Source organism: Ictalurus punctatus, chromosome 26, assembly GCF_001660625.3.
Source record: "Ictalurus punctatus breed USDA103 chromosome 26, Coco_2.0, whole genome shotgun sequence".
Lineage (NCBI taxonomy): Eukaryota > Metazoa > Chordata > Actinopteri > Siluriformes > Ictaluridae > Ictalurus > Ictalurus punctatus.
The window spans coordinates 14,259,622-14,285,477 of NC_030441.2; the positions used below are offsets into that span (position 1 = coordinate 14,259,622).

The 25,856-nt window shown below is 41.7% G+C and overlaps 1 protein-coding gene across 5 annotated transcripts in view; it reads right to left on the minus strand.

The window, feature by feature from the left end:
- vps8 (VPS8 subunit of CORVET complex) overlaps positions 1 to 25,856 on the minus strand; it is a 111,662-nt gene that overhangs the window by 75,955 nt on the left and 9,851 nt on the right. For 3 of the 5 annotated variants that reach the window (XM_053676410.1, XM_053676412.1, XM_053676408.1), the window contains exons 10-21: positions 25,038 to 25,194; positions 22,442 to 22,501; positions 21,643 to 21,750; positions 20,827 to 20,907; positions 20,185 to 20,355; positions 18,811 to 18,885; positions 16,772 to 16,807; positions 16,600 to 16,690; positions 15,068 to 15,114; positions 13,248 to 13,337; positions 11,797 to 11,843; positions 1,629 to 1,851 (exon numbers count right to left, since the gene is read on the minus strand). In XM_053676410.1, coding sequence (XP_053532385.1) covers positions 1,629 to 1,851; positions 11,797 to 11,843; positions 13,248 to 13,337; positions 15,068 to 15,114; positions 16,600 to 16,690; positions 16,772 to 16,807; positions 18,811 to 18,885; positions 20,185 to 20,355; positions 20,827 to 20,907; positions 21,643 to 21,750; positions 22,442 to 22,501; positions 25,038 to 25,194 — 1,186 coding nt within the window. The remainder of the gene's footprint in view (positions 1 to 1,628; positions 1,852 to 11,796; positions 11,844 to 13,247; positions 13,338 to 15,067; positions 15,115 to 16,599; positions 16,691 to 16,771; positions 16,808 to 18,810; positions 18,886 to 20,184; positions 20,356 to 20,826; positions 20,908 to 21,642; positions 21,751 to 22,441; positions 22,502 to 25,037; positions 25,195 to 25,856) is intronic. The other 2 variants (XM_053676411.1, XM_053676409.1) reach the window with 1 other exon arrangement.

Below are 25,856 nucleotides of genomic sequence, written 5' to 3' on the forward strand. Positions count from 1 at the left end.
CACACACACACACACACACACACACACACACACACACAAACGTTAGCACTTAAACAGGAAAAGCCAGCAGGATTTGAGTACAGTGTGAGAAAAGGTGACACTTGGAACTCGGGATGCAGAACAAATGCATTAGTCGGGACGCAGAACACGGGATACAAAACTCAGAATGCGAGACTTAGGATGCGGAACTTCAAAGCTGGAAGTCTGGATACAGTATTCAGAATGTGGAATTCCACACACAAAATTAAATAAGGTGGAAGGGAACAAAGTGAGTGTGGGGTGGGTAAGTGTGGATTTTAATTTGAAAGGTGATGCGTGGAACACAGTATTTGAGCTGGAAAACTCAGGATGCGAGGCTTATGATGTGGCACTTCAAGCGTGAAGTTATTACATTATTCATGTAATGCAGCTGCACTGTTTGAACACCAGGGGTCCCAATCTGCACATCCCATAGAGTTCAAATATATAGCGAATACGTTTTTTCATGGAGAGCCTGCGAAATCTGCACATATAAAGCGGCCATTTTAGCCGAGTTTGGAGCTCTAATTCTGCTACAGAGCTCAATATGTTTCAGTTGACCATTTCCAAAGTCCCCGGATCAGACATTTTGCATATTAAATCAAAAATGTCGGGAGAATTTATACATTTATTTATTCTCAAGATGGTGAACCTGCCTATCCCAGGGAGCATGGGGCACTAGGCGGGGTACACCCTGGACAAGGTGCCAATCCATAGGCTCCAGGTTCCCCGTGACCCTGAAAAGGATAAGCGGTATAGAAGATGGATGGATGGATGGTGAACCTGTATTACATTTAGTTTACAATATTAAACCTCTGTTTATATTGTAATATAAACAGTAATATAAACAGAAATAAATACATTTTTGCATTTATTTAGTTTTATACGGACAAATCTGCATTGTTTTGCATTGTTTACAATTCTGAACTAAACAAGGAGTCTTTCCAGTCATCATTTTTCTTCATACAAATTTTGTTCGAAATATTCTGAGAATCGAAACAAAATCGCAAAGCCAGTACTGTGAATTGAATCATGACTGGAGTGTCACATTACACCCCTAGTCCTATCTATCTATCTATCATATATATATATATATAGAGAGAGAGAGAGAGAGAGAGATACTAATAATAACATAATAACACATTAATACCTGTTCCAAAATCAAGAAACCCTAACCAATTAAACATGCACCTTGTATCTGAAATAAAAAATAATAATTTTTTAAAATTTAAATATTAAAAAACAAATGGTTTGGTCTGGATCTGCAATTATTTCGTTATTAAACAAAATCCATTTAGGATTCACCCAGAAAACAACACTACAATCAAAGTGTAAATATTTTTGCACAATTTGACTGGCTTATGTGTGTGTAAGACAGTGTTTACAGGTCTACACTGACTTGTTGTCATCATGCCCCTGCTGCTGGGATAATTGTTTCAGATGTGCGCTTGATAAAGGTAAAGAGGCACTGATTACACAAAGTCGGTTTGATTTCACATATACAAACAAATGAAAACAAACGTAGACGGGTGTCGAGGAGGTAGATGTTTATCTAGCGTAGCTATTCACACACCCAAACACTCAGTCGGGAACCCTGAGGCCAGACCCACCTGCTGTATATCCAGGTTGGTGATGTCCATGTGCACCAGGCAGCCCTCCACACTCTCCATCATACCATTTTCTTGGAAGTAACTTAGGAGGTCCCTCATGACGGGCGCTGTCAGGCAGCCAATCCGCTCGCTCAGAATGTACGGTTCGAGACTCTCCAAGAAGACGCCCTTAGCCACAGAGTTCTCAACCAGCCTCGAGTAGATCTGGTTAAACAGCAGGTCTCTGGGGAAAGAACAAAAAAAAAACAACAACTGAGATTTGTCTCGGATCACATGGTGCATTCAACTGGAATTCATGAATTTGTGTTTTCGATATGGGAAGCCAAACATAACACATTCTTTGTTCAAGTGGGTTGAGAAGTCACTAGATGATGACTGAGGCTAACAATTCAGCCAAAGAAACCCCTCTCCTCAGCTCCGAGTTCAGCAAGTGACGTCCAATCGACATGGCTTTTCACAGCATGAACAGTATACAAAGTAGCGCTTCTTACCTTTAAATGAGTTATACTGTCGATATAGGTATTGGCTTTAAATCAGTCAGCACACAGACAGGTTCGCTTGTAAAATCTATAACATCGATTATACAGTTGGCTGTTTTGAAGAGGTAAATATACATCACAGTGTTGCTGACAAAAGAACGAACGTGGAGGCGTCCGTGATTTCTTCCCCACTTTCCATCCATCCATTTTCTGTACCGTTTATCTTACACAGGGTCACGGGGAGCCTGGAGCCTATCCCAGGGAAGGGACAAGGCGGGGGACACTCTGGACGGGGTGATAACCCATCACGCGGCACGATCGCACACACGTTCACACACTACAGACAATTTGGAAATGCCAATCGGCCTACAACGCACGTCTTTGGAATGGGGAGGAAACCGGAATACCCGGAGGAAACCCCGAAGCACGGAGAGAACGTGCACACTGGGCAGAGGTGGGATTCGAGCGCCAATCCCCAGAGGTGCGAGGCAAACGTGCTAATCGCTAAGCCATAGTGCGCCTCTTCTTCCCCACTTTGTAGCTCAAATCTTTTGAAAAAGATATGCGTCCCAGCTCCGGGTTCCCACTTCCGAGGAAGTCGACTGGAGAATTAGAAACATCAACTCGGAGTTACAACGCACAAACTTGTCTTAATCAGAATATACACAATTAGACATTTCTAAACAGAGCATTCATTACAATTACACAACATAAAAAAAACAACAACTCTAAACTGATATAGAACGCTGTGTCCCTCTTTACTGAACAAAAACATTGCAAAAAATTGCTGTGCTATGAGCGTAATGAAACTCTTCCGGATGTGTTGCTCTTGGAATCTACTTTTGAGCGGAAACTCTTGTTCTCACCAAGATACTGTAGATTTGTATGTAAAAACTCTTGACTCAATCTCTTACTGAACATGCTTTAAACTCGCGTAGTACTGTTTGTATTTCCTCTTCCACACTTAATCCTACTATCCAGTGTCACTCGGAAGAGGATGGGTTCTCTTTTGAGTCTGGTTCCTCTCGAGGATTCTCCTTCCTCATGTCGTCTCACTCTTGCATGTGGTTTGCTCATTAGGGATCTACATCCAGAGTTCTTTAAAGCTACTCTGCGATAAGCTCTTTTGTTAAAAGCGACATAGAAATAAAATGGTCTGCCTTTGATTTGTACTATGAAACAACTTCTATCAGAACTCAGTACTGGTTAAAAAGTCATCGAGTCACATGCCGCTCATGCCGTGCGACCTGATCAAAGTACAAACCCCGGTTATTGCCTACCGATTGTCACTCAAACACACACACACACTTACTGCAAATAATCTCACATCACTCTGTTATGCACAATATACTTTAGATATTCTACACAAACCATGAGCAAAGATTAACCCTGGAACTCTTATGGTATTAATGCAGTATTTAATATGACAAACACACAAACCTGAGGTCGAGTGAAAAGCATTTCGGCTGACGTGTTGTTCATCTGACATACAGGACAGATGAGGCATTCTGACATGAAAAGGAAGTGACCTATAGCCTTCTGAAACCATTAACCTTTTCTGATCTACATTAAGGTCTAAACAGCAGACAGACTATAATGCCACAGAACTAACTAGACTGAGTCGCACGATCCTGTCAATCGGAGTCAATTTTACTGGCAGTTTCAGACTTCTGAATAAGACACAGAGCCAAATGACGACAAAAAAACAACATGATAAAAAAAGGTCGATTTTTACGTCGCCAACAAATGTAAGAAAACTAGGGGTGTATTCGGGAAAAAAAAATCATAAAGTTAAGCAAAAATAGATCCTAACTGGCTTATTTATGAAAATTATTAAGAACTAAATTCTATTTCTATTTTTTATTTTGGCCATTAAGATGGCAACTCTATTCCAAATGCCATGACACGCTAGCTAATGTTTGCTTTAGCTATGTGGGCAGGGCTTCCAAAACTTGTGGACAAATGTCATCAAACTGGGATATTATACATTTTCTCTTACCCCAAGCCTTGGCATTTTGGTTTGTCCTCATTAGTTACCATCACACTTTGAATTCCACATTCAGTAAATATCGCAGCATATTTTCACGTTAGTTTTCCTCACCACTCTTGTTCCACTGAGTCAGACTCACTTGATGTCGTTGATGTACTAGCAGAGGTAGATTTGTCCAGATTTGAAATGGTTGAACTCCTGCACTAGCGCAGCGTGTCCGAATAGGGGGACGAAAATAGTATGGACTCTATTCATTTAAACGTGGCTTGTTAAACGTAACTCGCAGTACCGTTTCGAAATACGACAAAAAATATTAAAATAATCAGCGATATTCATAATGTTAATTTGTAAAACAAGAAAAAAGGAGATTGTGAGTTTCTCTCACGACCCCCTTTGTAGACTGAGTGACCCGACATGGAGTCACGACCCCTAGTTTGTGAGCCTCTGACATACGGAACTCCTAAAAGAAGTGTTCGGCTGTGCTGTGTGATAAATCGAGTGCTACTTCGTACATAAAAATTCGTTCATGCAAAATCTAACGATAACATAATATGTTTGCTATATTAGGAAATACTTTTATTTGTTTTATTGCTCTTAAGTCCCCCCCCCCGCTCTATAATCATTTATTTATATTCAGTTATATTTAGATAGTTCGCCTGCTTACGTGAAGGCTTCATTTTTATTAATTATGGAGTTAAAAATGGAATGGATACGGCATAGACTTGAGTGGCCCGACAGCTGTACCTAATAAACTGACAATTCAGCATGCATATATAAGAACCATCGCACACCTGGCATACGTAGTGTTTTTACTATTGACAGACGTGTAAATGTGTGGCGTGGTCAAATCCTTCAGCTGTTCTTTCAAGGCTAGACAGCATTTCTGAGCAAAGAGCAATTCCCAGGCTTGAAAAGAATGCGCAATGTCATTCCCTTGTTTCAAAAAAAATCTCTAAGAAACAGAAGTAAAGGAGGGGAAAAAGCAACAGGGAATTAGTTTACCATAACAATCCAAACCTCAATGCATGACTTTTCTTTACACATGGTAAGGAAAAGATAAGAGAGTGGACAGAGATAACGAGGAAGAGGAAAGAAGGAGATAATGAATGAGAGAAAGAGAGAGAGAGAGAGACAAAGAGGCAGAACGCTCTACAAGACCAGGGGTTGAGGCTGATAATAAATCCACCGACACATGCGAACAGACTCGAACCATCAAACTTCTACTTCCAGACACAGACCAAGACAACAGCAATGACTTGAGCAGTTACACACACTGCTCTGAAGTGATGCAACCGTCCCCTCCGAAACTATTGGAACGGCGAGGCCAATTTATTTGTTTGTGCTACACACCGAACGCATTCGGGTTTCAGATCAAAAGATGGATATGAGACGAGAGTTTAGGATTTCAGCTTTTGTTTCCTAGTGTTTACATCTAGATGTGTTAAACAACATAAAACATGGAACCTTTTGTATCAGCCCACCCAATTTTTCGGCGAGCGAACGTATAGGAAGAGACGACACTTGAGGTGTGATGATTGCCTTGGCCAGTCTAAAACCTTCCATCTTTTTGGGTTTTTCTTCATAGCTCTCGCAGTGCCCCAGTCATCAGATGTTGTTGTTTTCCTTGGCTGACCCGTTCCGAATCTGTTGCCCAGTACACCAGTGGTGTCTTTCTTTTGCAGGACATTCCAGATTATTGTACTGGCTATGCCCAATGTTTATGCAATGCATTTGATTGATTTTTCCCTCTTTTCTCAGCTTCAAAATGACTCGCTTTTCTCCCATAGACAGCTCTCTGATCTTCATGTTGGCTGAACCTCTTTAACATCAAATGCCGTCTTCACAGGCGAAACTGAAGGCCAAAACCATGAGTAGATGTTCAGAGCTATTTATTGCTTAAACAATCGATCTAACAGGAGACACCTGGGCAACAAGTAACACCTGTCAGTCACACATTCCAATATTTTTAGCTCACCGACAAATTAAACTATCATAGGAATGTACAGTATATAGTGTTTACTACTATCTGCCGTTTCAGGGATCAGCCAGGAACCTATCAGACGCAGATACATGGGTGCTACTGTATATTATTTCTACGTTTACCATTTAAACAGAGACACACTCTGTCTACAGTCTCATGTTGTGTTCCTACCATATTTACCTCACTATCCGTTTTATACTTGATGAGTAATTCATTCTTCTGGGAGTCTCTTGGAGATCCAAACTTGCTACAGCAGATGGAAAAGAAAAAAACTAAAAGATATCCTCTAGTCTCATAAGCCAAACCTCTGGTAATTCAAAATCTGGTGATTTTGTAAACGTGGCCAAGGGCAACGTGACTCAACATCAACCACAGACTTATCCCGTAGTCTCCTGTGTTCTCCAATTCCAATTTATTCACTACTGAGTGCAACCTTCACCATTCTGAAGGCCGCGGCCAGAAAAGTCTACAAAAGATATCAGATACAGCATACCACATGGGTGGAGCATCTGAAACTTAGACTAATTTATTCAGATTTAGACTGCACAAATGACGGTCTGGTCTTTATTTGGGATCGTAGTCTATCAGGACCTTCCTGTTTTTATGATTTATTCATAACAACACAAAATAAATTCTCACTGACATACTATACGTTTAAAAAAAAAACGTGTATACACATCCCTAGTCATAGCCTTACATACGGATTATACAGTTATATGCACTGATCTAGGGTCAGTCTCTCGATTCTAATATCTAGAACTGTATAGAAAAAGACAAAAAAAACATCCCAGATCAGTATTCTCATTACTGTGCGCCACCTTTCACCAATACAGATAAGGCATGAGAGAACATGAGGAACAAGGGCATCTAATTACACACACAAGGTGTTTACATGACAAACATGATTCTCCCTAGTGAGAAAATGTAACACATACTGGGACCTGGCTGTGAAACCAAGACAAGCCCTAGCAGCCAAGACCTCATTTTCACAGCAGATCAGCGTATAAGGGAAACAAAGTGTGTGTGCTAAAGTGTTACTAGCTATCACCAAAATGCAGATGAAACAGGGACAGATGGAGAGGGGATGAGGGAGGGGGATGATAATGCAATCTGAGGGAGAATTTCCACTCTTCTTAAACTCAAGCTGATGTTCAGGACATTAACGAATGTATCTGTATGAGCTCAGCCTCCGGATACTGTGTGTGTTGGTCTGTGTGTGTGTGTGTGTGTGTGTGTGTGTGTGAGAGAGAGAGAGAGTTTTCTCCTGTCAGATTAATGTACTCCAAATACCATCACAACACTATATGAAGATTTGCACACATTGCATCACTCCTGTGATAGTCGTACTTTCAGACATCAAAATGTTCTGGCAGATCAGAGCCCGAGTTGTTACACAACATTACCATGCTAAGTGTAATTACAGCGCTAATTGAATCATCCTATGCCTTTCCATAGATATTTACCAACACGTCTGAGGGAAATGTTGCTATTCCAGATAGCTTTGCCTCGTTTTCACTGTCGCTGTGACTTTAAAATGCCCATAAAGCCACGAAACAGCCATAAACAACTACATGTCCATAAACGGTGACATGTTAGCTAGCTAAATCATTAGCTACTTCCATTCTGTGAAGATTCCACATGAATGGCTAACTCTGATTAGCATTTACTGCTTCAAATTCAAAAATTGTGAGGTAATGTTTATGTTTCTCAGCATGGCAGCAGAAACCATGGATGTTGGGTTTGTAGTTGGCTCCAAGTTGAATAAAAAGTGGAATATATATTATACCCGACACATCTGAGGGAAATGTTAATATTCTCTAAATGTTTGTGTAATTTTCACTGTCACTATGCCTTTGCAATGTCCATAAAGACGAAACAGCCAGGAGTTAGCTAGCTAATGTTGATGTTTCTCGATATGGCAGAACCCATGGATGTTCAGTTTGAGGTTGATGCTAAGTGTAGTTAAAGTGAGTCTAGTTTCAGTGTTTCACTAACTTTTGTTTGTTTCTACATTTACTCTGCCTTTATATTGTCCATATCAAGACTTATCGTCTGTTTGCTAGCTCGCTTGTTATTGTCAGTCATTAGCTAGCTTACTGTCAATGTTCATATTACACTTCCAACAACATTGTTTCTCCAAGCTCTGACTACTTAAATGCCAACAAATGTTTAGCGTTTCAGCTCTTTTCACAGAAACAATGTCTAGTATGTATATTTACAAGAACACCCCATGGAAACTGTTGGCTTTTTTGACATATTTGGACGGGCAAACATTTGATCAGCTTTGAAACAGTGCCTATTAATGAAGGTGATATACTTGAACAAAAGCACAAGGACAATTAGCTTTTTCAATCATTTCTTCAACAGAAATATCAATAGATGTGATATTCCTCTGTGGAAAAAGTAAGTACACCCTTGGCCTCAGAAGCTAGTATTGCCACCGTTAGCAGAAATAACTTCTTGTAGCCCCGTGACCCTGAAGAAGGAGTAAGCGGTAGAAGATGGATGGATGGATGAACTTCTTGCTTAATTGGCCACCAGTCTTGCTGGAATTCTTGACCACTCTTTCAGGCAATAATGATTCAGTTGCAAGATCTTTGAGGGTTTTCATGCATGTCCTGCCCGTTTCAAATCCACCAACAAAATTTCAATGGGATTCAAATCCGGCTTTGATTAGGCCATTTCTTCTTTTTGATCCATTCCTTGCTGGATTTGCCAGTGTGCTTAGAATCATTATCCTGTTGAAAGGTCTGATTTCGGTTCAACTTCAACTTTCAGACAGATGGCCACACATTATCTTCAAGCACTCTTTGATATGATGCAGAATTCATAGCTGAATCAATGAATGCAAGCTGTCCAGTCGCTGAGGCAGCGAAGCAACCCCAAACCATAACATTTCCACCACCGTGCTTCACAGTTGGTATGAGGTGCTTCTCCTGAAAAGCTGTCTTTGGTCTTTAGTGCTATTTGTAGATTATTTTCCTTACAGTGGAATGATGTAATTCAAATAATTTGTATAACTAATAATAATATAACTATTGTATAACTTGTTTAATTGTATAACTAATAATTTGTATAATAATAATAACTTTTTAAATCCCTTTCCAGACTCATAGGCATCTGCAAATTTTTTCTGAAGGCCTTACAGAACGCTGTAGATCTTGGCATGATGACACCACACACCTCAATAACAAAGGGGAACACCAGACACTAGATATGAGAGGGGTACAAATACGACCACCTGCACTCCCTAAGTAGCTTCTAATCACTGGCACCCAATCTTCAACACCTGATTCTAATTTCATGGATTTGAAGGTGTGATAAATGTAGGGCTGTACTTACTTTTTCCATGTGAATGATCTGTTTTAAAAAAAATTGACAAAGTGTATCACCTTTATTAATAGGCACTGTTTCAAAGAGGCTTGTCCAAATGTGTAAAAAAAAAAAAAAAAAAAAAAACCCACAACAATTTATTTATTTTTTCACATAACTGTATGTAATATAATATGTAACGTGTATTAAACGATATATACATTGGGCACTATTTTGGTATCTTTAAAGTAACAAATATTCTAGAGTTTCATTCAGAAAGGCATAAGAACAGCATCACGCAATTATTCCGTTAACCAGGTAAGCGTCGGATGATTTTTTTTTTTTATTTTTCGAAAAAACGTGGCACACAGACCTGCCGCTCCAACTGAGCAATAAAACCTCAGCTTAATCCTGTAAAGCACTGGGCAGTTTCAGTGATTTGAAGATTCAATATTCACGTACGTTTAATATCTAGCTGAAGTGACTCATATCTTTCTTTGTGAGATAGAACACCGTAAGGGCTGAAACCTTTGTGGGTTCAGGTAAAGGTAAACACTAACATCTTTGGACAGAAAACACTTAAGTGAACTGACCTTTATACTGAAATAAAAATAAATACAATCATATGTGACAGTTCTGATATAACTCTTGAGACATATCCACTATGTTCATGATTTGTGTAGCTGTACGTTTCAAAGCTGGAGCAGAGTCTGGCAGTCGTGTGATCGATCGTCCTGGCGATGAAACACCTTCTTTTTTAGAAACCGTGAACTGTTTAACCTTTCATTCGCACAGGACTTGACACTCAAATCAGCTGGAAATTATTCGTTTTACATGTCAGCTGGATACCGCTACAGGATTCTTACCGTCTATTAACAAAGTAGGCGGGACATCAATGCAAAACGTTAGCGGTTAGCAGTTCAACTAACGAAAACTAACTGCTTAATGAACTAAAAGTCTAATTAACAAAGTTAGAAGCAAAGCATTGTGGCAACTGACTTACTATTTTTTCCCCCACCCAAAAAATGTGTCTTAAACATACAAAAATCCCATTTATTCTTAATAAAAATGACTTACAATGGCCTTAAGAAAGGGATGATTGTCTTGACCTCCAAACCCCACTGAGAATCCCCAGAGCTCTTTAAACAACTTCAAGGCTGATCTGAGAACAGCTAGAGATGGGAGGATAACAGAAGCAGTGTGTCGAGACATGAATATCCCACTGCTCTCAGAGCTCAAGTTCAAGAGACGCAATTAAAGCAACGAGGTGTCAGAAAGTGCACAGAGGACTCACAGCGGGCGTGTGGTAGTTAAAGGAAATCGGTTGTTCCTTGTTCTTCTTCTTCACTTGAACAGACCCCATGGGGTGCTGAGTTACAGATATAGATATGTGTGTGTGCATACACACACACACACACACACACACTTTGCTAACAATTAGCACACAACTAACTGATAAGTGCTAAAGATCTCTGCTGCTTATTAAGGCTCAGAACTGCACCACTTCTGCTTAAAAAAAAAAAAAAACTTGTACAGACTTTCTATAACCTTCTGCTCACTGTCTAATTTTAGCCTACGACAATGATTACTACACACACACACGAACACACAGATGGGTAACAGACAGATGAAATGCACGTGACATGACAGGAGGAAAGTAATCCTCAACTCAAAAAAGATAATTTGAAGGAATTTTAACTCCTCTTGAAATGTTTATACAGACTGGTGTTGAAAGTTGCACGATGCTCGAACTGAACATTTTGTTCAATTTAAAACAGCAGCTACTTCAGTCACAGAAACAAAGGACTCAAGTAGGATCAGACAGAAACTCAGGAGGTGAGGTCACATATCACGCTTGGACCTGTTATGGTCGATATGCACGTTACTGCATGCCAGTGAAGCTTTAATGCCCAGAACCTAGTTGACAGGTTAGCAAGCTAGCTAGATAACTTCGCTAATGTTATCAGTGAACAAAATCGAGGTTGGTATGGTAACGTTATATCATGACAGTTGACAGGACGGCTGTGAAATAAATCAGCAGAGCATGTGATAATGGAAATAACAACTCAGGTATGGGAAATAGGGTGTGTCTTATTTACATATTCGTTCATATTCATAGGTCCTGCTGGTTTTAATAAGGATAGATGTGTACACATTTCTTGGGATTTTTTTTTTTTTTAGTAATTTCTTGTGCATAAAAATGTCTGAAACAAAGTATTATTCTCATTTGTAATGTCAATGAAATTGGAGTTGAAGGTAATGCTGGTTTCGTGCTGCATAAATCTGACCTATATAAATCTTCTGTGACTTGCACACACAGTGTTATGAGTCAGTGTGTGTGTGTGTGTGTGTGTGTGTGTGTGTGTGTGGGAGAGCTGTAGGGTGTTTTCTGGATGCATGACTTACGTCCTCTGCAGAAGCAGACAGTAATCCACCATGACAGGAATCATGTCCTAAAGAGACAGAGAGAGAGAGAGAGAAAGTGTGTAGGGTGACGGAAGAGCTGACATTACTCGGTCACTGATGGTTCTGGTTCATGACTGGCGCTCATTAATGATAAACCTTAAGCTTCAAAAGCAAAACTGAATTTCCCAAACAGCCAAAACATAACATTTGCTATTATTTAAATATACATCTTTAGCTTCGCATCGGATGTAATACCATTTAGTATCACTTCTAATGTACTTTAGGCCACGCCCCCTTTCTGAGTCTCATACTTAGATACTATTTAGTATTGAATGTTTATTTTATTCTGAGCACACGGTTTGGTATCTGAGATGAGAATTAGCGTGTCCCAAATCGTAGTATGTTGAAATGTGTATCCCAAAGGTACTCGGATGGTCTACGATTTCGGGTAGAACGATAAGGTAAATTCGATAGTATAAATGATATAAGGAATAACGAGTGAAGAAAAGCCGAAATGCAACGAGGAGTTTGTTTATGGCGACCGTGTTCATAACTAGGTAACGACGTTCTCGTCCGTTACGTGACGTGTTAGGATGTCCCAGTACTTGCATGCTCTTATACTCAAAAGTATATACTTTGTCTTCACAAAAAGAGTCCATACTTGCAGTGGGCGAACTGAGATGCAGAAAAAGTGATCTGCCTTCGAGATGAGGCTGAGTCAATGTCCTTTGGTCAACGTTGAAAGATATAGTGTGTCATACGGTGTCAGGAAACACATCGACAAGTCTATTTGCGATACCGAACAATGACATGATCATTGAAACATTTTGTGGCCATGTATAAACTATAAACTGGGTTAGAACAGTGAGTAAAATCAGGTTAAAACAGTGGCATAGGGCTGCACTGAATATATATTTGTCACTATTTTTTGAGTAGATACGTTGTGGAAATGTTTCATTTGAACAACAGATCAAGAATGTACGCAAAACAGCTGTGCACCTGATTTTCTGTCATATTAAACTGCTAGCTATAAAACATTAACAGTGATGGTACAAAGCAAGACTAAAGAAGCAAACTTCAACACCAAACATGTTTTTGCTGACTAACTTTTAGGGCCAAGGGAAAACGGTATACATCATGGGGACCCGAAAACAGGAATTTTCCCATTGAAAGGATAAGCTCAAGTACACAGCAGTAGATAAGTAAGTATATAGTAGATAAACACGAGACATGTACATTTCCTGCAGAAAATGTGAGTGGTGCTTGCCGTGGCAAAACTCGGACAGGGCGCCGATACTTTCCAGAGCCGCCCGTGTGAGGCGCCAATACTTTTTCTTTCTTTTTTTAAAAAAAAATAAACATGAATAGCTAGCTATAACATAAATAAATACAGTTTTAAAAAAAGATGAGGTATGAAAAGGTGATACAAGGGCTTCCACAGCCTCATCTACCTGGAAGTGCTGCTCCAGCAGCTGGATCTTGCCCTGCTCGGGACACTTCTTTAACGAGCGCTCGACATACTGGAACAAGATCTCCACCATCTGTGACCACACAAGAGACACAAGTTTCCATCTGTTTCACACAGATTGATGCAACGAACTATCCTAAGCTCACAAAAGATCATAATTGTGCATGACAAGATTCTGACAGTATAGATCGGTGATTAAGTCAAAATTCCTAACGCGTATTTAACCCGATATAGTCGAATTAAATCTAGTGCTTAATTGGGTGGTTGAGGCTCAGGTGGTAGCGCGGGTTGTTCACTAATAATAGGGTTGGCGGTTTGATTCCCGGCCCACGTGACTCCACATGCCGAAGTGTCCTTGAGCAAGGCCCCGAGTAGCTCCCGATGGCAAGTTGGCGCCTTGCGTGGCAGCTCTGCTACCATTGCTGTGTGAGTGAATGAGACACAGTGTAAAGCGCCTTGGAACCGCTAAGGTTAAAAGCGCTATATAAGTGCGGACCGTTTAAGACTTCTTAATCTCACTTGTACATTAAGTCCAAATTTGCAGTAACACCCCACAAATAAAACTCGCTTTCTCTAACTACAAGCGAGAGCTGGTGCACCTTTCTTTCTTTCTCTCTTTTTTTTTTTTTTTTTAAATAAAGTGCAGTGTAAATTCACTTTAGACGTTCATTGAGATCACTCGATCACTCTTTTGACAGTCTGTGCGATTCATTTCTAATTATTTTAATCTACAAAGAAGTCTTGATTGCACAGCCTTTAGTTTCAAAGCAAAGTGTTTGTACAGAAATGTTCCCCGATGGTCCGTGTCCATCGTCGAAGATTTCTTGATCGAAAGTGAAGTGCGCTGTTGTGCGGTGTGGACTGAAGGAGCGGGCAATAGGTGGAATTAGATGGGGTATACTGAAAAGCATTGTAGCGCGATCACAGTGATGTGTGTAACTCGTTGCTTCTGGCGGTTGAAATAAATAAATAAATAAATAATAAACAAAAGGATTTGAGGACCTGCGGAAATCCTTTATTTTGACATTTTCCCAATCACTGTTCAAATCTTTGTTTCCTGGGGTGGGGCTATTTATAATCGCATTTTGTAAATATTACATCATCAGTTCAACCGTCTCAACCAGTCACGTTCGATGTGCAAATTGTTAGAGGTTAACGAACGTCGTATCTGGAATCCTGAAGCCACAGGACGTGTGTGCTAGCTAGCCGACGTACTTAATGCTAGTGAACAAAAAGCGTGAACAAACTTTACACCATTTGATCCGTTGTCAAACAAAATCGCTGAGAAAACGAAGATGCACAGAAGTCTCGGAAACTGAAATCTCGTGTGTGTGTGTGTCATCGTGAGCTGGTTTACAGGAGTTAGCTAACTAGCTAGCCGTCTGACACGGCAGGGGGACATGGGGTGTGTCCAAATTGCATATTCATGCATAATTATGCATATTCATAAACTCTTTCAATTAAGATAACTGTAGTGTTGTGTAGTTTAGCTTGAAGCTATTATTTGAATGGTATTTTAATGACGTCTCACTCCATCGGAGAAACTTCATTTATCCGTGCATGGGACTGAGTGAGTTTTCTCCTGATGTCAGTGACAGCCAGTTCCCATCTGCTCCGTCTCTCTCCATTTGCACAATAGCGAACATCCTTGAAGGGCGTTAACAAGCGAAAAACAAGCCTTGGATGCTTTTAAAACTTAGCAGGCTGAATCACTTGGCAGCCCGTCATTCAAGCACTCAGATTCTCCATGGTTAATTAGCACCTTCAGAACCTGTGTTGATTATACGTTATGGCGGGTGTTACCTTGTCAGCCACCACTCCCTTCCGCTTGGCAGGGTCGCCGAACAGACCTGGGACGTCCATCAAAACAGAAAGAGCACAGTGTGAGAGACTCGATCATTGGAATATCCAAATAAGGCTCCAGAAAAAAACTAGAGCCATGGTTCTCAGAGCAGGGTCCGTGAAGCGTAGTCAAGGGGTCTGCAGTTTTCTGACTTTGTACAGTAGAGGAAATCACAGACCAACTGTTCTAGAAGCTATTATACCTATAAATAATGTAAACGGAAAACTAATGATGATTTTAATCAAAATGCACAGTATGGGTTGAAAGTTTAGAAATTCGTTGGCTCCAATGAACAGCCAAAATGTAAGTCACACATTTAAACAATGAGCCTATTTTTATTTATTTTTTAATAAAATAAATCCCTACTGTCTCGGTCCACGAGTAGGCGGCTGTGGCTCAGGTGGTAGAGTGGGTTGCCCATTAATCATGGGGTTGGCGGTTCGATTCCCGGCCCACATGACTCCACATACCAAGTGTCCTTGGGCGAGACACTGAACCCCAAGTTGCTCCAGATGGCAAGCTAACACCCTGCACGGCAGCTGTGCTACCATTGGTGTGTGAGCGTGTGTGTGAATTGGACGCTCAGTATGTTTACATGGACAACAATAATCCGATATTAAACCAATTAAACGATACTCTGATTAAGAAACTGGCATGTAAAAAGCAATTTTTTAATACCTTAATCCGAGTAAAGTCATACTCGAAGTAAACACAAATGGAATTAAGACGTGTGGAGTATTCCTGTTTTAGTCGCGTAATCGAAGTGTATTACAGACATGTACACACCTTAATCACACTATTAACCTCGTGTGGGAGTTTTCACCGCATTTTGCGACAGGACACGTACACACACGGCAGCGCTCGACCGTTTTACGGCAAACAAGAGAGTACGGCTGCGTCCCAAACCGCGTATTTACCTATTGTATAGTAGTATTATATAGTATTGTATATTAGGAGAAACACACGTCTTTCGGCTACTATATAGCAGGTAAGTACACGATTTGGGACGCAGCCCTTGGCTTCAAGCAGTCGTCTATCTGCACGTACAGCATGACAAATAATTAACTGCACTTGATGCTTACGTAAAATTAAAAATGAAAAACCCAAAACTGTATACGGCCCCATAACGAAGACGGACTGTATGCCGATACGTGAAATTCTGGAGGGACGTCGGACGGCGTGGCGCGGTGACGTAATGACGTGTGCCGATAATCGCTCTGTGTTCTAATACATGTAAAACGGGACCATGAAAGGAATATTCTAAAAGCGACTCATGTAAACACCTTAATCAGAATATTATCTTATTCACAATAAGGACAATAATTAGATTACTGCTGTCCGTGTAAACGTAGTAAGTGTGTAAAGCGCTTTGTAGAACTGCTAAGGTTATAAGTGCCATTTACCATTTTCCTGACTATCCTGCTACTCACGATACACGCATCTCTACAGCATTCCAAGACCGCTGCTTTGAGTGACACGAATGTTAACTCACCCAATACCGCTTTGGCTGTGCCCTCATGGAAAGACCAGGCTAAAGAGAGCGCTTCGGTATACTTCTCCTGCTTCAGTAAATGATCGACGCGCTGCAAAGAAACTAGTGAATTACTACACAATTACAGAACTGTAAAGACAATCCCCACCCCCCCTAAACATACACCACCTACCTCTCTCCAGTTTCTCAGGGTCATAACATGGACGGACTGCGTGAGACAAAGCAAACATGATTAAGACATGACATCATAAGGTCGTGTTTCAGTTGGGAGGTTGCTATAGCGCAGAGCAAACGTGTGCATACTCGCCGAAACCAGCGAGACATTTAATTCAATTTAATCCCAGCTTTTACACGGTGACAAAGTGACAAAAATACTATTTTACTAATATTTTAAAATCGAATATTTCTGAATGACATTTTCATGCCATTTCTCGGGGATGTGAATAGGCTTCTTGGGGTTTGTAAGCGAGCTCAATATAGATCAATGTCTAAATTGCTGCGAAGAAAAATACCAGGTAAGCGACGATAAAGAACATGAAATAAATGAAATGGTAATATAAAGTTGTTTTTAATTCATTCTACACGCTATCCCAAAAGTCTCCATACACAGGGGAACTTTTTAACACTTTTCCAAAATTTTTCACATTTGTTTGCGCGGCTGTGGTTCAGGTGGTAGAGCGGGTTTTCCACTAAGCGTAGGGTTGACGGTTCGATTCCCGTCCCCACGTGACTCCACATACCGAAGTGTCCTTGAGCAAGACACTGAACCTCAAGTTCCTCCCGATGGCAAGTTAGCGCCTTGCATGGCAGCTCTGCTACCATTGCTGTGCGAGTGTGTGTGTGTGTATAAATGGGTGAATGATACACAGTGTAAAGCGCTTTGGATAAAAGCGCTATGTAAGTGCAGACCATTTTATATTGTATATCAGAACGCCTTTAAGAACGCCTTTGATAAAAGAAGGACGTGTTGAAATCATTCGCACGGCTGGATCGGGAAGCTGTCGCAAGGTTGCGATGCCGAACGCATCACGCACACGACGCTGTTAACGAACTCATTAACAAATTCATAAAGACCGGAACCAATCGAGAAGCGGACGTCCACGAACATCCACTGACGAAGGCACAACCGACACGGTGCTGCCAAACACAGTCCCTTATTTATAGAGACTTTGGGACACCCAAAACTCGCTCTATTGTTTAGATTCAATTATATTTAGTGATTAGTTATACAACCTATTCATTACACTGTGCATAATTAAATCCAAGCACTGATAGTAAAGGAAAACGTTGTACTAGACACCTGGCAATATACCTGTGCAAACCGCCCAATCATCCCATACATTTACGGGAAACACTGGTCGGTATTTTCTGTTTTATGGCTTGTAAGGGCTGATTTCCTCACTTCCACTGACTTTTAATGACTGCTTAAGTGTTCCGAGTCTGTTTGAACTTCTCATGCCTGGATTTTAATAGGACTTAAAACGGCCGACCTTAATGAGGCACATTCTACTCATTTCCAAAGACAACTGCTGACACGCAGCGTAATATTTAACCTGTTTTGAATTTCGGAACACAACACCAAATAAATGAAACTGAAAACGGGACGGCTACAAAGAACCTACTTCACAGTCAGTGTGATTAACTACATGACGAACCAGGAAATAAGAAGTAACAGAAAGCCTGCTTCGATTAAAACATATTGTGGTATTCGGCACGCGCAGTTACAATATCGTTACCGCCCGTGCGTTCCTGTGTCATTTAGGGCGAGGGTGTCTATGTTATTCTTCAGTCAGGGTCAGTGGAGTAGCTTAAATACTACACTTTAACAAGAAACACTCTTTCTCTCCTTCCCTGTTTCACTCCGTCTCAGGTAACTGGCAGTTCACGGCGGGGAGCACGGCGAGCAGACCTTGATGAATATTCACACGATTCACATTATGCGTGCTGTTGAATTAGCATAATTGCAGTGGCGTGTGCCAAAAGCTCAGCGAGACGTGATGGAGGAGTCAGCCAGAAACCACAGCCTTCCTCTTCATTAACTTGGATTTTCTATCTACTACTACTACATACACAGTCTGCACTCAGCCTTTTCATAGAAAACAACAACATAAACAAAATGTTAAGAAAGAAAAGGGGCACTTAATGAGTGTGTGTGTTAAAGACCTGCAGCCTCACAACTAAAAGTTAAAGGTATCGGTCACACAGCCGTACTTTGGTTCCCAGGTAGACGATCTGGCCTCCGTAGCTGCACACAGACTGGTAACACGCCTTCTCTCCCACTAAAGCCTGCAGAATGAAGAGAGACCATTTTGTTTATACATGACGATACAGCCATGCCGTTCATTTCCCACAGATTCCATCCAAAATCCCATCCATCCAGTCGAGTGTATTTGTGTATCGCTCTTGTCCACACTTAATTAATGTCAAAACCAAGGTACCAATATATCTGTACTACCAGTGTCAATATAACTAGGTAAAGCAAAGGAGGCGTGGCCTCCGTGTCTGTCAGTCCCAGTGAAGGAGGTGTGGCCTTTGTGTCTGTCAGTCCCAGTGAAGGAGGTGTGGCCTCCGTGTCTGTCAGTCCCAGTGAAGGACGTGTGGCCTTTGTGTCTGTCAGTCCCAGTGAAGGACGTGTGGCCTTTGTGTCTGTCAGTCCCAGTGAAGGACGTGTGGCCTTTGTGTCTGTCAGTCCCAGTGAAGGACGTGTGGCCTTTGTGTCTGTCAGTCCCAGTGAAGGACGTGTGGCCTTTGTGTCTGTCAGTCCCAGTGAAGGACGTGTGGCCTTTGTGTCTGTCAGTCTCAGTAAAGGACGTGTGGCCTTTGTGTCTGTCAGTCCCAGTGAAGGAGGTGTGGCCTTTGTGTCTGTCAGTCCCAGTGAAGGACGTGTGGCCTTTGTGTCTGTCAGTCCCAGTGAAGGAGGTGTGGCCTTTGAGTCCGTCAGTCCCAGTGAAGGAGGTGTGGCCTTTGTTGTCAGTCCCAGTGAAGGAGGTGTGGCCTTTGTTGTCAGTCCCAGTGAAGGAGGTGTGGCCTTTGTGTCTCTCAGTCTCAGTAAAGGACGTGTGGCCTTTGTGTCTGTCAGTCCCAGAGAAGGAGGTGTGGCCTTTGTGTCTGTCAGTCCCAGAGAAGGAGGTGTGGCCTTTGTGTCTCTCAGTTCCAGTAAAGGACGTGTGGCCTTTGTGTCTGTCAGTCCCAGTAAAGGACGTGTGGCCTTTGTGTCTGTCAGTCCCAGAGAAGGAGGTGTGGCCTTTGTGTCTGTCAGTCTCAGGTAAGGAGGCGTTGCCTCATGTATCAAGATGGGTCAACCTCAATGACATAGAAAAAGAGAGTGCAGTTCGTAGGTAAGAAGTTTTAGATAACTTCTAGATAAGTTCTAGATAAATTTGTCTGTCCCAGTGTTAAAGACATGACCTCTGTGTCACACAGCATTACATCGTATCAAATCGTATTTTGTCTTTAATTTGGCTTTCAATATTTTAAACACTGCTACAGCTTAATATTCCAGGTATAATCCTTTCAGATGTCCTTATTACAGTCCTAATTAAATACAGGGCCGATCAAACTTGTGACCCTATGGGCGTTACTCACCAGGGCCTGGCTGACGTTGCCCCCTGTAGCAAGCGATTTAAAATGACTGCTGTTGTACACGAGCTGCACCTCGGCCAGGTCCAGAGTTTCCAGCTCCTCCTGACTGGGCCGGTCCACCGCATGCAGCTTCTCTCCGCTGTCCATCAACACCAGCGTGCGAGGATTCAGCCACTGACGGAGACAGAATAAGACCTCACAGGTTCAACAAACACAGAAAAAACAGCTTTCTGTTGTGAAGTTGTTGTCTGGTTTGTTGTCATTTAAATGACTGTTTATGTTTTTTCATGTCGCATCTGCATAACAACGCATATAAAGAGTGTATAAAAATATATACTGTTACCATACAACATTTGGATAATGTCGTGATGGATCATTTTCAATATATCACGCACCTCTGGGACCCATTTTCATTACAAAGTGAGAAAGGAAACGCATAAAATGGCGATATAGAGAGGCACCCACTGTGTTGGCTGGTGGAAGGCTTCTGATTTATAAACAGAACAGGATCGTTCACAGTGCAATGCTGGAACGGTTTCACTTGTGTGTGTGTGTGTGTGTGTGTGTGTGTGTGTGTGAGAAAGAGAGATGCGTTTAATGTGTGAATTTGATCACAGAGGTGAAGGCCGGGAGGGATGCACTCACTGTCAGACTGATAATGTCACAGTTGAGTTGGAGCTGTCGCTGTTTGATGACATGGACAGTTCCAGATTCGTCCTTCTTCACCTGCACACACACACACACACACACACACACATCAATCAAATCCTCTACGAACGCTCTACATTTTCAGCAATAGCATGTATTATCGTTTGTCGATGTCTTTCAATATGAAGGGATGTGACCCTCTAAAGACCTTACAACTATAAAGTTCGAAAAAAATTTTAAATCATTTCCACAATTGCCAGTTTTCACACATTTTCCGATTACGCGTCCTTAAAAAACGTAACGGGATCCTCATACACAAAAAATATAAATAAAAACACGACTGGAAAATAATCAGCAACGTGACGGTGTGACAAAGCTCTATGCTTTGCAGTTGTTTTATATATATATATATATATTTAATATATTTTATATATAAATATTACTGCCTTGTTCTTTTTCCACTCGAATTAGTGAACAATTTCCAACCAGAACATACTGGAGCTTATCTTTGTCTGTAGCTGAATCTCTGAAAGGTGTTCGAGCTGCCTTCTAACGAACTACACAGGTCTCACAACATGCTAATATTCCACATGTTATACCGCACCCTGTGCAGTGCGCGTACCTATAGAATGAACAGAAATCCGTTCGAGACTCCCGTGTGAATGATTCCTGCTTGAGGATCACAAACGAACCCGATACCGAAATCCCGTGCCGCGCTCATACGGACACTGTGAATCTCTAGTGAAACCTTCGGAGTCTTCGAATCGGGTCTTTCTTCCCGAGTACATCAGATGTAATGCTCGTTATTCTTACCAGCAGGAAGTGGACAGTGTCTCCTCTGCAGAAGGCGAGGATGGGGTTCACTGCTTTCTGAGCAGCTACAAACTGCCATGCCAACTGGGGCACGCTGGCAGGGTCTGTCTGCAGTCACAACAACAACAACAATCAGATAACATTTTTAAAAAAACAACCGACTGGCAAGCAAAAGTATGGAAGGAGAAAACGAGATGAAAACGGAACCGTCACACCCATGAGCCAATCACAAAACTACAAAGAAATATATGCAAACGCACAGGCGGCATGTGGGAACTGAAGTGAACAAAACTCTTTTTTTTTTTCCCCCCAGGAACAATCAGTGTGAGCCAGGCTCTGAGGAAATGAAGGACTCCAGTCTGACTGGACGCCACTTATCATTCCATTACCGGCAGACATAAGCGTGCAGATCAAGCATCGAGGCTTCACGCGACGCTCTCTGTCGCTGGCAGTCTAATGGCGGGAAAGAACGGAGGAGAAAAAAAAAAAGATCTATTGAGGAAAATAATTACGCCTCTCTGTGGAGCTCTACGGCCGAGAGAGACGATGATGCAGAGAGAATGAGAAAAGTGTCAGCACGTATTGTGCTCTCGGGTGGCTTCGTCTGACAGAGAGAGAGAGACAGAAAGAGCGGGGGGGGGAGAGAGAGAAAGCGATAGAAAGTGGCAAAGAGTTAAAAAGGTGAAATAAATGTGCTGTCTTTCAGTGCAGATTGCACATCAGAATCTCACACACACACACACACACACACACACACACACACACACACACAGCTAATGATGATGATTCTGCACAATACCTTGCCGTATGGAAAAGTCATCCAGACCTTTAGAGATGGCTTCAGTCCAATCACTAGGATCTGAGAGAGAGAGAGAGAGAGAGGGAGAGAGAGAGAGAGAAGGACAGAGAGAGGGAGAGAGATAAAGGGGGAGAGAGAAGGAGAGAGAGAAGGAGAGAGAGCGAGAGAGAGAGAGTGAGAGAGAAGGAGAGAGAGAGAAGGAGAGAAGGAGAGAAGGAGAGAGAGAGAGAGAGAGAGAGAGAGAGGGAGAGAGAGAGAAGGAGAGAGAGAGAAGGAGAGAGAGAGAGAGAAGGAGAGAGAGAGAAGGAGAGAAGGAGAGAAGGAGAGAGAGAGAGAGAGACTATTGAAAACAGTGTAATCAGCTAAGGCAGGTGTTAGTGTGAAGGAGGTGGAAGGTGTGTGTGTGTGTGTGTGTGTGTGTGTGAGCGTATAAGGCAGGTGTTAGTGTGAAGGAGGTGGAAGGTGTGTGTGTGTGTGTGTGTGTGTGTGTGTGTGTGTGTGTGTGAGCGTATAAGGCCGGTGTTGGAGGAGGAAGGAGGTGGAAGGTGTGTGTGTGTGTGTGTGTGTGTGTGTGTGTGTGTGTGTGTGTGTGAGCGTATAAGGCAGGTGTTAGTGTGAAGGAGGTGGAAGAAGGTGTGTGTGTGTGTGTGTGTGTGTGTGTGTGTGTGTGAGCGTATAAGGCCGGTGTTGGAGGAGGAAGGAGGTGGAAGGTGTGTGTGTGTGTGTGTGTGTGTGTGTGTGTGTGTGTGTGTGTGTGTGTGAGAGAGTATAAGGCCGGTGTTGGAGGAGGAAGGAGGTGGAAGGTGTGTGTGTGTGTGTGTGTGTGTGAGCGTATCTGCGTGTGTAATGAGGAGCGCGGAATGAGAAATGAAATATCAGCAGGTGCTTGTTTACGCGTGATCATCACCTATTCCACTTCTCATCAGGAAACTTTCTCTTTTTTCTGTACTGTATACACTTCTGAAATGTGTGGATGATGTGTTTCCCTGTCGCATGCACCTCAATCACAAGGTATATATATATATATTATTTATACACCACTGGTCAAAAGTTTAAACACACTCATTCTTTATTTTTATCTTCCCCCCAAATTTTATAATAATAATAATAAAGTCATCAAAACTCTGGAGTAACACAAATGGAACGATGGGAATTATGTTGTGATGAAAAATACAAAATAAATCAAAATAATTTCGTATTTTCTTCAGAGTAGACGCCCTTTTTTCCTAGAATTTCCAGAAATGTATTCTTGGCGTTTTCTCGACCGATTTCTTGAGGAATTTCCCTGAGATGCTTTTTAAACAGTATTAAAGGAGTTCACGCCGACGCTGGACTCTCATCGGAATATTTCGCTCCGAGTCGTCCGTTTAAAAAAAAGATTTTTTTGTAAATAAAATTATAGTTTTCTAATGAAAGAAATGAACACGTCGGCACGATTATATTTTTGTCTACAACACCGAGTTCACACGTTTAATCACACACCTTCAGATCGAAAGCTTTTTAAGATCGTGAGAAACATTTCAGTCGAGCGTCCACAAACTTTTGACCGGTAGTGAATATAATCTAAAGAACCAAAAGTGAAAAAGAGGGCATTTGAATTGAAATATTTCAGTATGTCAGCGTTAATCTGATCTAGTTTAGGCTTCACTGCCTAAACTAAGGACCTAAATAATACATGATTATGGTGGAACAATTTCACCAACGCAAGATACACCAGCAGCCTGCACCACACACACACACACACACACACACACACACACACACATCATGAGTCATATCTTGTGTGAAAACAAAAGCGCCGTAGAAACTCTCTTTACTTACTTTTCTAACACTAGCACTATCAACGGGTTGCCAGATAAACAAAAGTACGCAAACGTGACACGCCCACACAGGAGTTCTTGTAACTTTCAGTTAATTCAGTTGTAGTTAAGGATATATATTTTGTGAGTTTTGTGTGATTGTTGCGACCAAAAATGCTCAATCTCGCTGCAGTTTTTTTTCTTTTTTTGCAGAAAACTACTTGCAAAACTGCAATCGCACGGCATTGTTCTGCGCGGTCTTTCGCAGTGATGTTTGTCGGTAAACGAGACCTTTTAGCTGTACTCGTGTCCGTCGCATGTGAATCGAAGAGGGCTTCGGCTGAACACGTGCTCTGATGACGTCACGTGACGCGTCTTGGCCCGAATCTGCGGAAAATCTGCGGTGATTTTGAAAAATTGCAAGCGCCTCGGAATATTGCACCATTTGCTTGATTTCGCGTTCGTTTTTGTTTTTTTGCGAGATCCTGGAGGGACCGCTGAATATAATGATGTCATAAATGCTTAGTTAATGACAGACCTTTAGTATAAGTAAAGATTTTTTTTTAAACATTTGATACAGAGGATTTAAGAAAGAGACCATCTTCAGTGGTTTGTGTGACATGAACACATAGTGTAGCTCTACTGCTGATGTTCTTTCATATTTAATATTTCCAGTAATTCATATTTGAAGGCAACTTTTTAAAAAATACATTTGACATACCTATTGTGTAGTACGGTGAGAATGTGTCGAAGTATGTCAGGGAGAATAAGTGTGTGTGTGTGTGAGAGAGAGAGACCTTGGTGAGTGAGGCCATGGCCAGCAGGCAGTAGTGAGTAATGGGATGGTCTTTAAGCTCAGGGGCTGCATGCAGCGGCTCAATACAGCACACTTCCCCCTTACTGCCGCTGAACAAACACCGAGACTCACATGTCCTCATCCCCATCACCCTCCTGCTGAGAAAGAGAGAGGTAAAAAAAAAAAAAATACAAAAAGACAGGGACTGAGACAAAATGAGAGTGAGAGGACAAATAAAATCATCAAGGCTTTCAGCAGTCTGCAGTCAAACCCATTACTCTGCATGATAGCAGTGATCGCTAAATTACTAGCGGCTGTTCCATCACTCAGCAGCTCCACAAACACACACACACACATCCATGTTATACAGGACAGAGAGATGATTCAGAACCCACGGCATATCATCTAAAACAGAAAATAAGGCAGATTGTCCATCCTCATCACTGTCCAATCTTACAGCAGATATCATTTCAAGAAATGAAGACATCATATTGATTCAAAATCGATTAGAGTACACACAATATGGGCAGCACAGCACAGACGTCTGCGCGTCACGAATATACGGCGAAATGGTAAAACGCCATCTAAGGTCAGTGGACTTTTTCCCTAACGAGGTAGAGTCACTCTTTAAGAGGAGAACTCCGGAAAATAAGGCTCTACTGCCTCCTGCTGGCCAAAAGTGTTATTACATACTGCAACATTTGCAATTTGCAGCTGCACTTGCATCTTTCTGAAATTAGTAAATTGCTGAGAGAGAGAGAGAGAGAGAGAGAGAGAGAGAGAGAGAGAGAGAGAGAGAGAGAGAGAGAGAGCGCACACA